This window comes from Peromyscus maniculatus, chromosome 9, assembly GCF_049852395.1.
Source record: "Peromyscus maniculatus bairdii isolate BWxNUB_F1_BW_parent chromosome 9, HU_Pman_BW_mat_3.1, whole genome shotgun sequence".
Taxonomy (NCBI): Eukaryota; Metazoa; Chordata; class Mammalia; order Rodentia; family Cricetidae; genus Peromyscus; species Peromyscus maniculatus.
The window spans coordinates 100,725,594-100,738,557 of record NC_134860.1 but is presented as its reverse complement, the minus strand read 5'-3'; the positions used below and the strand labels follow the sequence as shown (position 1 = coordinate 100,738,557).

At 37.7% G+C, this 12,964-nt stretch overlaps 1 protein-coding gene across 32 annotated transcripts in view; it reads left to right on the top strand.

Moving 5' to 3' along the window:
• Positions 1-12,964, top strand: part of Mycbp2 (MYC binding protein 2) — a 245,859-nt gene that overhangs the window by 226,947 nt on the left and 5,948 nt on the right. For all 32 annotated transcript variants that reach the window (XM_076545493.1, XM_076545490.1, XM_076545488.1 and 29 more), the window contains 9 exons: positions 658-777; positions 2,737-2,838; positions 3,527-3,655; positions 4,000-4,132; positions 6,047-6,150; positions 7,481-7,669; positions 8,399-8,506; positions 9,759-9,968; positions 12,539-12,646. In XM_076545493.1, coding sequence (XP_076401608.1) covers positions 658-777; positions 2,737-2,838; positions 3,527-3,655; positions 4,000-4,132; positions 6,047-6,150; positions 7,481-7,669; positions 8,399-8,506; positions 9,759-9,968; positions 12,539-12,646 — 1,203 coding nt within the window. The remainder of the gene's footprint in view (positions 1-657; positions 778-2,736; positions 2,839-3,526; positions 3,656-3,999; positions 4,133-6,046; positions 6,151-7,480; positions 7,670-8,398; positions 8,507-9,758; positions 9,969-12,538; positions 12,647-12,964) is intronic.

The window sequence follows — 12,964 nt, the reverse complement described above, 5'->3', positions numbered from 1 at the left end:
TGGAACTAGAGTTACAGGCTGTGAATTGCCTGACATGGGTTATTGGGATTCAAACTCAGGTCCTCTGGGAGAGCAGCACTCAAGTCATAACCACCGAGACATCTTGACTACTCCCAAAATGAATAAATCTTTTTTTTAACACTCAAAAAAATCTGCATAGCTATGCACAGGGTCCTGGGTTGAATTTCCAGCCCTGAGAAGAAAGAAATATAGTCCAAATAAAAGCACTCATAGATTGAACCTATGTATGTATACTCTTAGGTTCTAGAAATAGCATTGAAAGCAATTAATTTAGTAATTATTAGGTATATATGTTTCACGATAAATACCGAGGTTTTTATAGCCAAAACTTCCAAGCATAGAAACCATATTTGTCCCTCTTATTTTTATCCAAATATGAAATAAAGTGTTTTTTTTTTCTACAGGAAAACAGTGTTGAGGCTTTAAATTTTTATTCACTTTAAAATCATCAAAATAGAGATTAGCAATTGAATTTTCATGATACTGTAAAGGACTTAATAGTTTGTGCCCCTCTCTAGAAGCTCATGGTCTTGCTATAAGTATTCTCTTTGGTGAGAGGTGTTAATTTAGAGAAAAGAGTTTGGTGTGATGACACAATTCTGGGTAATTAATAAGATACTCTGCCCTGCTCAATAGGGTCACCTGTCAGAAGCTTGGTCCCGAGTGACAAAAAATGCTATTGCAGAGACCATCATTGCCTTGACCAAGATGGAAGAAGAATTTAGGTCTCCAGTGAGGTGTATTGCAACAACTAGAGTGAGTTTTTATCGTTTTAAATTTGGTCTATATCATTATGTGTTTGTAATCAATAAGTCAACTTTGTCCACATTTATAGTTAAATAGGTATTCATCAAAAATGTTATGTTTTAAATGTGGTAGTAATCACTGTTCACTATGGCACTTTTATCAACTTTTGTTATTATTTAGGAAGCTGAGGCTAAGCTGATTAGGAAAGTCTAAGTGATGTTGTGTATATCATCTTTCTACTGACCTATTTACCGTAGCTTACCTCAGTAAATTGAGTAGTAGCGCTATGCTGTGACAAACTGATGATCCTTAAGAGATAAGACTCCCTCCTACACAGTTCTTTCTAATGAAAAGCTCTCGCTCAGCTTCTGGGTTTGTATGCTTTGTTTTTACAAGACAGCACTTGGGCTTGGAGAAAGGGCTCAGCAGTTAGAGCACTTGTTACTCTTGCAGAGAATCGGGTTCGGTTCCCATCGTCTATCTACATGGTGGCTCACAACTATTGTAACTCCATTTCTGGGGGATCTGACACCCACTCCTTACCTCCACAGACATACAAGTGGTGTACATACATATATATATATACATTGCAGGCAAAATATTCATGCACATAAAATAAATAAATCTAAAAATGTTTTAAAACAATACATGCCAATTTTAGTTAGGTGGGGTTGAACTTCTGAGGAAATAGAATTGCATTCTTTAAATGAGACATCTAATTTTTAACATACTAGGTTTTTGAGCCATATCATTCCAAAGGTGATTTAAGATAGTAGAGGCAGTGTGACATCATTAGGAACAGTTCACACGAATAGGAATCTTTGAGATTAATTCTCCAAAGTCTGTAAAAGAAGATGTTATGTTTTGTTAGAACAGAAAAAGCTGGTTTATATGTTAGCATGCTAATGAGTATAACACTTAAACAATGTTTACAGTTACCCCCTTTCTACCACTCATGGATTCTTTCATTCTGTATTTCCTTTTCACTTAATATAGATTTTCTTTTTGTTCATTTTTTTTCAATTTTTCACTAATGATTGAATATATCATTCTATATAAAACTAAAATTCACTCTTTATATGCCTCAGAAATGTTAAAATGTTTTATATGCATGTGTCTGTGTGTGTACATGTGTGTGATGATATGTGTGTGATGACCTGTGTGCATGTTTGAGTGTGTATGTTCATTTGTGTGATTACAGGTGCTTGTGTGCCTATGGCACATTGTGTGGCGGTCAGGACAGTCTCAGGTGTTGTTGGAGACAGAGTCACTTGATGGTTTCCTGCTGCAGACAGCAGGCTGGCTTGCCACAAGGCTTCTGGTACTCCTGGTCTCTGCATCTCGCCTTGCACAGGAGCACTGGGATTACAGACATGCACTTCCTCATGCCCTGCTTTACATGAGGTCGAACAGTGTGAACTCGGGTTCTTACCTTTGCATAGCCATCTGTCCCGCCACCTCAGATTTTCTTTCTAAAGATTATCAGACTTTAATTTATGGCAAAATGTACAAAGTAGGCCCTTTGAGACAACAGAAACTTCTGAAGAACTGTTATTATGTGGAAAAACTTAATATATACCCAGCTACTTAAGGAACTGCAAAACTAAATAGCTGCATTGGGAATATAGAGCTTTAAATACATAAGTAGCTGGAAAAAATACACAGTAAACATGTACAGCAAATATTACTCCTGTAAATGATTGATTTTCGTACATCATTGATAAAGGACAGTTTCATGTCAGGTAGAAAACATGGTTCTGTATAGAAATAATCCTTTGCTCAGCTGGTATCCACTGGGAGCATGGCACATTTGCAGTGACATCAGGAAAATGCAGATGCTCCTGAGAGTCTATACATTCTCAAACGGAGCCAGCATTTATTTGGCTGTTGTTGTCTGTGTCAGACAGTGAGCACTTCTTAAGTGTGTTCCCATACATCATCAGTAATACAGCTGCCTTTCTCCTACAGCTCTGGCTTGCTCTCGCATCGCTGTGTGTTCTTGATCAGGACCATGTGGATCGCCTGTCATCAGGAAGGTGGATGGGAAAAGATGGGCAACAGAAACAAATGGTAAGGTCAGGATTGTTCATAAGTACTTTGTTTCTTTGTGGTTAGTGTTAGTTTGTAGGGAAAGCAGCAGATCAAACTCTTGAAAACATATCCAGTTTGACCAAGTTCACCTCATAAACGTACTTTACACTTTAGAAAATCTAGGGGCTTGTATTTGAGTATATAAAAAACTCCCTCCTCTGATTGATGTTTATATCAACAAAATTTGAGGCCTGACTGATTTGTTCTAAAATGTGATTATTCTTGGGACTAAAAGAAGAAAAACAATAAAAGGAACAATGTGACATACCCTCTTTGTAACTCGAGGAGGCTTATGAATAAATAGCTTTAGTCATTTCAGAGGGGGCATGATGTCAGCCCTCTCAACATTTTCTGATAAATGTTTAAGTTTTTATAATAAACTGTACTCATTTATCATTCAGGGAATTTGGATATGTAACTGGGAGACCAGTAAGTCACTAAATAAAGTGTTACATCTTCCTTTTAACCATTGACACCACATGCACATTAATCTTATTGGATAGTTTTGAGACATTTTGATAGCTCAGTATATACCTGCAATAGTTCTGTTTAACACTGAAATTTTAAAAGTATTGCAGATTTTAAAATACAGTCTATCAGTATCATAAATATTTGTCTGAGGTTTTCTTGTAAGTCTAATGTAGCATGTGAAAATATCTTCCTCCAGCCTATGTGTGATAACCATGATGATGGTGAAACTGCAGCTATCATCTTATGCAACATCTGTGGAAATTTATGTACTGACTGTGACAGATTCCTTCATCTGCACCGACGAACTAAAACTCACCAGAGACAGGTGGGATTTCTGTCTTCACACCCAGATAAGTATCTGGGACATGAAAAGAATTCTGAAATGATGTAGGAATGAACTAGGGGGAATGGGCACTGGAATTTGTGGCCTTATTTGAGCTCTCAGTTGTCTTGTCTATTAACTATAAACTGAGCAAATGCTTCTTTTCCAAGACTTAGTTGGCACTCTGATTTATAAACCTGGAGCTGTTGTGAAGACTGAAGAGAGCACTGGAGAGGTCTAGAACTTCTTACAGTGCTTTATAAAGAAAGCCATTGTTGTTGATGATTAGGTTTGTGCTTCTACCCAGAAACAAACACCTTTATCCTTTTTCTGTAATGGAACAACAGGTCTTCAAAGAAGAAGAAGAAGCTATAAAGGTTGACCTTCATGAAGGCTGTGGTAGAACAAAACTGTTTTGGTTGATGGCATTAGCAGATTCTAAAACAATGAAGGCAATGGTGGAATTCCGAGAACACACAGGTAAAAGAGAATTAAATGTTGAGTCATAACTTAAAAAGGGGAGGAAGAACCATGTCTACAATGTATAATAAGTTAGATACTTAATGATAGCCTTTGACCATGTATGTTTGGTAGACACAGTCATCTATGTTAGAAAGAGGATCAGACTATAAGTCACGAAACCCCATTTGTCACTAACCTGCCAGGTAACTGTCTTACTGTTCCATGGCCTCATGAAGAGATACCATGACCAAGACAACTCTTATAAAAGAAAACATTCAATTTGGGTTTACTTACAGTTTCAGAGGTTAGTTCATTATCGTCATGTGGGGAGCATTTTGGCACAAATGGTGCTGGAGAAGTAGCAGAGAGCTTTTCATCCTGATCCTCAAGCAGGCAGGCAGAGAGAAACCAGGCCTGGTGTGGGCTTTTGAAACCTCAAAGCCCACCCCCAGTGACATACTTCCTCCAACAAGGTCACTCCTCCTAATCCTTCTAACCCTACGGTTCTGCTCCTTGGTGAAGCATTCAAATATGTGAGCCTGTGGGGACCATCATATTCAAACCACCACAGGGACTTAACCTCTGCAGAATCATTGCCTTATACTATATAAATCTTTGTAAGTGAGCCTCCCACTTTAATGAAGAGTGTAAAAGTGAATGCACTACTCTGGATACCATGTCTATGTCACTAGTACCTGTCTTAACTGTAAAGCCCTATGATTTTGTGACCCTTCTTAGAGTCTTATACATTTAGTGCTTCTCAGGCCTTTCTCAATAGTTCTGTTGTAATAATAAAGATGACTAGGCAATCTTTTAAGCAATACTTTATATGTGTCTAGTACATTTGAACCTCAAACAGTTTTGATTCCACTTTTGTTTTTGTTCTTTGGTTTGGTTTGATTTTGGGTTTTGGGTTTTTGAAACGGGGTTTCTCTGTGCAACAACCCTGCCTGCCCTGGAATTCTCTCTATTAACCAGGCTAGCCTCAGACTCACAGAGATCCACCTGCTTTTGCCTCCTGGCTGCTGGGATTAAAGACATGCACTACCGCCTGGCTTCATTCTAATTTTTTATAAAATAAAATCTTACATATTACAAGCTTAATGTTACAACAAAACGTGAAAATTTGTGGGTTTTAGCACAACTGCTGTCCGCCACTTGTCCCACTGACACAAATTTCTCTTGTTGGCCTTGGGCATAAATCTGAATAAATTAACTGTATGAAGGTGCCATTCATGCTACCACATGAGCCTTTTCTCAAAACTGGTTTGTTTTTCTCCCATAATCTGTCAGTTCTCTACATTAATAAATGTCATGTCAAACCATCTTTTTTGATATAAATGCTACTTTTCTTTTCCAAGTATGTTCTGCAGTCATTTCTGGAATCAGTGATTGATTCTAAAATTTGTGTGCCCATTTGTGAAAATAATCAAGGCCTTTATTTTGAGGAATTCTCACCCTTCTTTAAATATCTCAACATATTTAAATTCTTTTTGAAATGCAGTTTCTTGGGTAGATATTTTCTATTTTTCGGGTTTTATAATCTAGTCAGATTTTGTACTGTCATGTAATTTTGTCATATAAAATACTAAAAAAAAATTCCCTTTATTCTATGTACTTTAATTTTTTTAATTAGAATGTTTATCTAGTGTTTTGCGTTTTGAGTAAGGGATTGCCAGATCTGCTCAGTCTACTAACTTGACTAGATATATAGTCTGTTTCTTCTGCTAAAAAGGTATAAACCTGTCAAGTTTATTTTGTATTAGATGTATCTTTAGTTTCTTAGGCCTTCGGTGATTATTTTCTTTATATTTAATGTAGCTTACAGCCTTTAGTAACTGAAAGAAATCCAGTTTTCTATTTCAAAATTAGCTGTATTACAATATAAAAAAACATGCCTTCATGGAAGATTTTTCTTCTGCTTGAATCTAGGCAAACCCACCACAAGTAGTTCAGAAGCATGCCGATTCTGTGGGTCCCGGAGTGGAACAGAGTTATCTGCTGTGGGCAGTGTTTGTTCTGACGCAGACTGCCAGGTAGGTAGCTAGTGAGAGGTCAGGCCATCCCAGGAAGGAAGATCATATGGTCTCACAAAGCATCTTCATGTATTGTAAGTAGGGTTGTAGTTCTGCCTCAGTACAGTTTTCTTTTGTCACAGCCCAAAGGTGACCTTTTGTGTCGCTTACTCATCACCATCCTGTAGCTAGAGTTTTCCTGCCTGGCCCACAGTCAGGACAAATCTCTCTCACCCGCCAGTCCCACAGCCGCTCAGACCCAACCAAGTAAACACAGAGACTTATATTGGTTACAAACTGTATGGCCGTGGCAGGCTTTTTGCTAACTGTTCTAATATCTTAAATTAATCCATTTCCACAAATCTATACCCTGCCACGCGGCTCGCGGCTTACCCGCATCTTTTCATGCTGCTTGTCAGGGTGGCAGCTGGCAAGTAGTGATTCCTTCTGCCTTCCTGTTCTTTTATTTCTCCTCTCTGTTAGTCCCGCCTATACTTCCTGCCTAGCCACGGGCCAATCAGTGTTTTATTTATTGACCAATCAGAGCAACTTGACATACAGACCATCCCCCAGCACAGCCAAGTGCAGACCATCTCAGACACCTGCACTCAGGCCCATGGTCCTAATCATCCTCTATGCGGACCTGCTGGGTAAAGCCACGAGGAACCTGAGAACAGACTCCCACAGGACATACAGAACATCCCACAGCACCATCCTAAGTATTTAATTTTGTTCTGGAAACAGTTAAGGTATCTAATCACATAGGGCAGAAGAGATGGTTCAGTGGCTAAGAGCACCTGCTACTCTTGCAGAGGACCCAGGCTTGAATCCCAGCACAGGCCTCTATAGGCAAACACACACACAACACACATGCACAGACGGCAGGCACATGCACATACACACATAAGAATTTATCATATATCTGACCAGAGTTCCTTTGCTCATTTATTTTCCTAAAGTAAACTTCTAGTATCTGAGAGTTTTTGAATCCTGAATAAATATGCTCTGGATTGGGTGGTATTCAGATTGTGAGAGATAAGTAACTTGTTGTTTGGATTTTCTAACCCCTATTTTGGCAAAAGAGACTGGTGACTAGGAGAGTTTTACATCAGAACTTTATGCTTCATGCTTATGTATGACTCCAAATCGTTAAAATCATAGTTCACTTTTTATTAGTGCCTTTATATGTAATCAAATTCTTTAATTCTATTAAAAGAAAAACTCTGTTAATCCTAGTCTATAGTGAAAGCATAGAATAATCATTGTTATTTTGTTCTAATAGGTATTTCTTGTAAAGTAGTACATGCCCTCCTTAGTCATTGTAACACCATTGCAATTTCGTCTTCAATAGGAATATGCTAAGATAGCCTGCAGTAAGACACATCCTTGTGGACATCCATGTGGAGGTGTTAAAAACGAAGAACATTGTTTGCCCTGTCTGCACGGCTGTGATAAAAATGCTACCACACTGAAGCAAGATGCTGACGACATGTGCATGATCTGCTTCACTGAAGCCCTCTCTGCAGCCCCGGCCATTCAGGTCGCCTAGCTTTTAAGTGTGCCTAGATTTTAACAGGACAACATATAAACATGTTTCTTAAATATAGAGATGATTGGAACTTCCTTTAGTTTGCCAAGGAAAAATTTCCTGTTAATATATATTCATTGATATATGTTGAGAAAAAAATTCTGTTATTTCATGTTCTGTTTCCATTCTGCAGGTCCACCTATTACTTGGTGATTTTTATAAACCTGTGTATAAAGTGATATGAAGGGGGAAATGATTAGTTTCAAGTAGCTAAGCTCTTCTTAATTTCTGAAACACAATATGTCATAATATATGTACCTAGTCTGTATGTAGTGATATAGAATTCAGTACACAATAGAGGTTAGCAGTATATTGGCTAAATAAGAGTTTTAGTTTTGACATTTATGTGTATTTTTAATTCTTATAACTGATTCTAAGATAACGAATAGTCTCAACAAAATTTTAAGTCATTAAATCAGTGTCTTTCATCTATATGATAGCTAATTAGTTTCACATTTCCCTGACCTAGCCTACTTTACATATGTAGTTCTTATATAAGCGGCATTAATGCATGATTAGAAAAATTATAAGTTGAAAACCTAGTCAATAGTGTACCATGAATAATTTCTAGAAGTCCTAAGATCTCTCAGTACTGAAGTGCCTCCGTCACATAACTCGCCTACATTGAAGAGTCTCCCGGTTACTTGAGTGCTGTGCTCACGTCCTTCTTTCTTCTTTTAGCTGGACTGCAGTCATGTATTCCACTTACAGTGCTGTCGGCGGGTTTTGGAAAACAGATGGCTTGGGCCAAGGATAACATTTGGATTCATATCATGTCCCATTTGCAAGGTGTGGAAGGAACCTGAACTTACTTACCTATGTTTTATTTCTTTTTATCTTTGCTTTTATCTCAGGTAGCTACCAGGATCTCCTAGTGTCCTTTCCTGTTCCTGTTTCCTGTCCCCTAGCCTCTGTTAGTTTCTGTCCTCATCCAAATAGAACCTGAAATATTGTAAGATCTCCCTAGAGTAGTTATGGGTTATTAGAGATATACCTCAGTGGTAGACTGTTTTCTTATCATTTAGACCTCCGTGGGAGGAAACACATTTATTGTCACCAAATTGTCAAGTAAAAGCTATCTAAATTGAATTAAATATATGATATATGACAGGAGAAATGTTAATGTAAGCATCATTGTGTATTAGTGGTGGACGCATCACTGTTCAGACCTACTGAGGGTTATGACATATGACATGGCTATGAGTGACTAACAGAGAAAGGACCCTCTGGTGCCTGCAGGGCCTGAGATCTGCTATAAAAAAAAATAAATAAATAAAAAAAAAATAAAAATGAACTATTGACATTTAGTACCTTTAGAACAGATGCTCTTAGAACTAGTTAAAATAAGAACATTTCTCTGGCATTACAACACATTTCTATAAAGCAGTAAGTGAAGTAGGGAATTGCTTAGGCAACCTAATAATGATTAATAAAGCACCTTTGTTAAAGAATGTAACAGTGTCTACTCCATGTATCTTGTTTTGTTAAGTACAAGCTGTTGTAATGGACTTAGTATGAAAAAACTTACCATAATCATTGCTTAGTTAGACTAGGGAATATTAAAAAATTACAGTATTTCGTTCTCCCTTCTCATGGGGCCACGGAACAGTCATGTTTAGGAGTCTAGAAAAGGCAGAGAAAATAGTACAGAGAGTACTAGTCATCTCTAACCTGACACTACCCCATCTCTAAGGAGCCAGCTTGCACTCACAACTCACACATGAGGTCATGTATCATATCGTGGCAGCAAGATAACCTTTGTTCCCAGAACAGCTAAGACAGAGGGAGATAGATTTCAGTCAGGAAATAACAAAGCTAAAAAATGGAAATTTTTATGCAGAGTCCTGATTCTCCAATTTTCCTTGATCTTGGCAAAAAAAGTTTTTAAGGACTTTTCAGAATTATTTTTAATTAGTGCTTTATAGACACCATGTTTCTAACTAGTTATCTCCTGGTACAATGGTTGACACTTGGGTGCACACTAAATGTTTGTTGAACTATTCTATAAATGCTTCTGTTAAAAATACTATTTGTATTTCAGAACAAAATTAATCACACAGTATTAAAAGACCTGCTTGATCCAATAAAAGAGCTCTATGAAGATGTCAGAAGAAAAGCCTTAATGAGATTGGAATATGAAGGTCTACATAAAAGTGAAGCAATCACAACTCCTGGTGTCAGGTTTTATAATGATCCAGCTGGCTATGCCATGAATAGATATGCATATTATGTTTGCTACAAATGCAGAAAGGTATGCTACAAAGTAGCCTAAAGAGTTAAGCCCTGGAGATTGCCCATATAATTAAGTTAAATTGTATAGTGACATCTAATTATTCTTAAAACTTAAGCTAGAAATTTGAATTGAGAAATCTTGATGCAGTGTTTCAAATTCAAGTAATTTACGTAACTGGGGAGACAGCAATACTTTTTACCTAAACAAACTTTTTCTAAAGTTTGCAGTATTTCCATACAAAGGATACTTCCCATTGTGATGAGTCCCTTGCTGCCTGGTACAACTGGTTCTTAAATAGCTGCTCTAATGCCGATCTGTGGATCTCTCTTGTTTTAGCAGCTCTCCTACTTACTAGACTGTACCTCCTTCTTTTGGGTGACCTCTGAAACATTCGTGACTTTTCCTACCCCTTACACCATTAGGACCTTCCCAATTCTTTGAGGCTTATTTACCAGACATTTGAATGTCTCACAGATACTTGAATGATGGCATCTGATATAGTATACATCAACCTTCACTTCCCCAGTGCAAAGTCCTCTGATTCTGCCTGCAGATTTCTGAGTCTCTGTTTTCAGTTATGTCTTGAGCAGCTCTGTCTTCTTTTGTAACTATAGTGTCTTCCAGAGCTTCTCTGTGGTATCCCTAAACTCCATTCCTTCCCTTATAGTGCTTGCTGTTAGTAGGTTAGTATTTCTAAAGCTCAGATCCATCTGGGTCATTCTTCTTTTCTAATCTTGTAACACTCTACCTCTGCATTCTCACCTCCAATAAGAACAATATACTGAACAATATACATTTCCCCAGATTCAGCCATGATTGCTCCATCACTGATGGCCCCCATGGTAGTACACAGTTCACTGCTCCTTCTAGAATGTTCTTCTGTACCCCTGCTGCACATTTAAATTCCACTGTAGCTGTATACACACATGTGCTCCATCTGACTCTACTTCAGGATTCAGCTCCAGTTTCTCCTCCTCTGTATGGGCTCACACTTCCCAGCATCATTATCTCTGCCTACAATTTCATTGTCTTGCATACATCCATTTTAACACTTAACCTACATTATTTTTGTTGGTTTACTTGTCTCTCTGCCCCATTTTTAAGCTCTGTAAAGACAAAGAATGTATTGTTTCCATTTCTCTATATCCAGTACTTGATGCTTAGTCAATACTATGAATACTAGATTAATTAGAGAATGAATGAATGAGTAAAGGAACGATACACAGTCCTGCAGTATGATAAAGAAAATAAAAATAATGAATGGAAGGCTAAGTAAATGATAGACAGGCACATGAATATACATATATATATATATATATGGAAAGACTAAGGGTATATATTTATAAAAGCAGTATTGTTACAAATAATAAAATATCATTTATTTATGTGTGATTACTGTGCAAACATCATAAATGACTGTTGTGCTACCATTGGGGTAACAGTCATGTGTTTGAGAAGTCAAGCCGAGTAGAAGATGTGGAAAGCTGAAGCAGCTGGAATACACAAATTGACCTGGGAGAAATGACATACTGGTAGAGCCAAATTTAGCTGACAAATGACCATCTGTAAACTCGGCATCAATGGAGTCTGTCTTCTGACCTGTTTTTCTAGGACAGAGAATAGATTTATATTGACTCATCTTATTTATTCTCAGTTTTTGACTACAGACATGATGGACATGTAATTTGTCCTAATTTCTTGGCCTCATTTGTTTTGTGCCCTAAACAAGTAAAAATAAATTGGCCATCAGGATAATTTTATTCATTCTGGAGTTCATATTGGATATTATTGAATTCTGAATATAGTATAGGTTATAAGTATGAGCAGTATTCTGAAGAGAATTCATTAAATTTCTGTTCTTTTCAAAAATTGTATGATCAGAAAATGCTTCAGTTGATACGTTTGCTTCTTATTAAGCTTAGGATTTTAATTCTGTCCTAATTTATGTCAGGCACACTTTCTTATGTATTATTGTGACTTAGGAATTGATAAGCATGTTTTAAGCACTAAAAAGGAATATGTTGTTTAAGATTTAAAAATGAGAAAAACTCCCAACTTTGCCCTGAAAAAGCATCATTTGTATTTACTTGATACATTTTTCCTCATACTTGTTTGGAATATTGTATGTTCTCTCATTATTTTCCTTTAAGAGCACAATTGTTCAGACTCCCTCCTTCTGAAAGTATGTCTGCATTCCAAAATTAGCATAATTATTAATAAATTAGGACTAATAAATTTATTATTACAATGAATTTATTGTAAGCCAGACATGGTGGCACACACCTTTAATTCCAGCACTTGAGAGGCAGAGACAGGCAAATAACTGCATTTCAGGCCAGCCTGTTCTGCAGAGCAAGTTCTAGGACAGCCAGGGCTACTAGCTACTAGAGAAAGCCTGTCTCAAAAAAACAAAAGAATAAATGAATGACTAGCTTTGCTCTTGACCCCGATTCTCCCTGCAGTCATCAGTATAGACATGTTTACCTGGCACTGTGAGGGAGTGGCTAACAGACAAGTCTCGATCTGGAGTTTACTGCAGCCTCATTGTCTCCGTGCACTAGCTTCACGTGAACATGGTTTCTCCACAGGCGTATTTTGGTGGTGAAGCTCGCTGTGATGCTGAAGCCGGACAAGGAGATGATTATGACCCCAGAGAGCTCATCTGCGGTGCCTGTTCTGATGTGTCCAGGGCTCAGGTAGGGAGAACATTTTATTAGACACTATCAAAGAGTCAGAGCTGGGCCTGGGGAGATGGCTTAGCACTTAAGAGCATTTGCCGCTGCTCTTCCAGAGGACCCAAGTTTTATTCCTAGCACGCTCATCAGGCAGCTCACAACCTTCCTTAACTCCAGCTCTGAGGGATCGACAACCTCTAGCCTCCAAGGGCACCTGTACTCCTACTGACAAACACATGCCGGCACACACACCTACACAGAATAAAAATAATAAAAATAAACCTTTTCTTAGTCAAAAATCTATTTTTAAAATAAGACCAATTATCCATGACCCACACC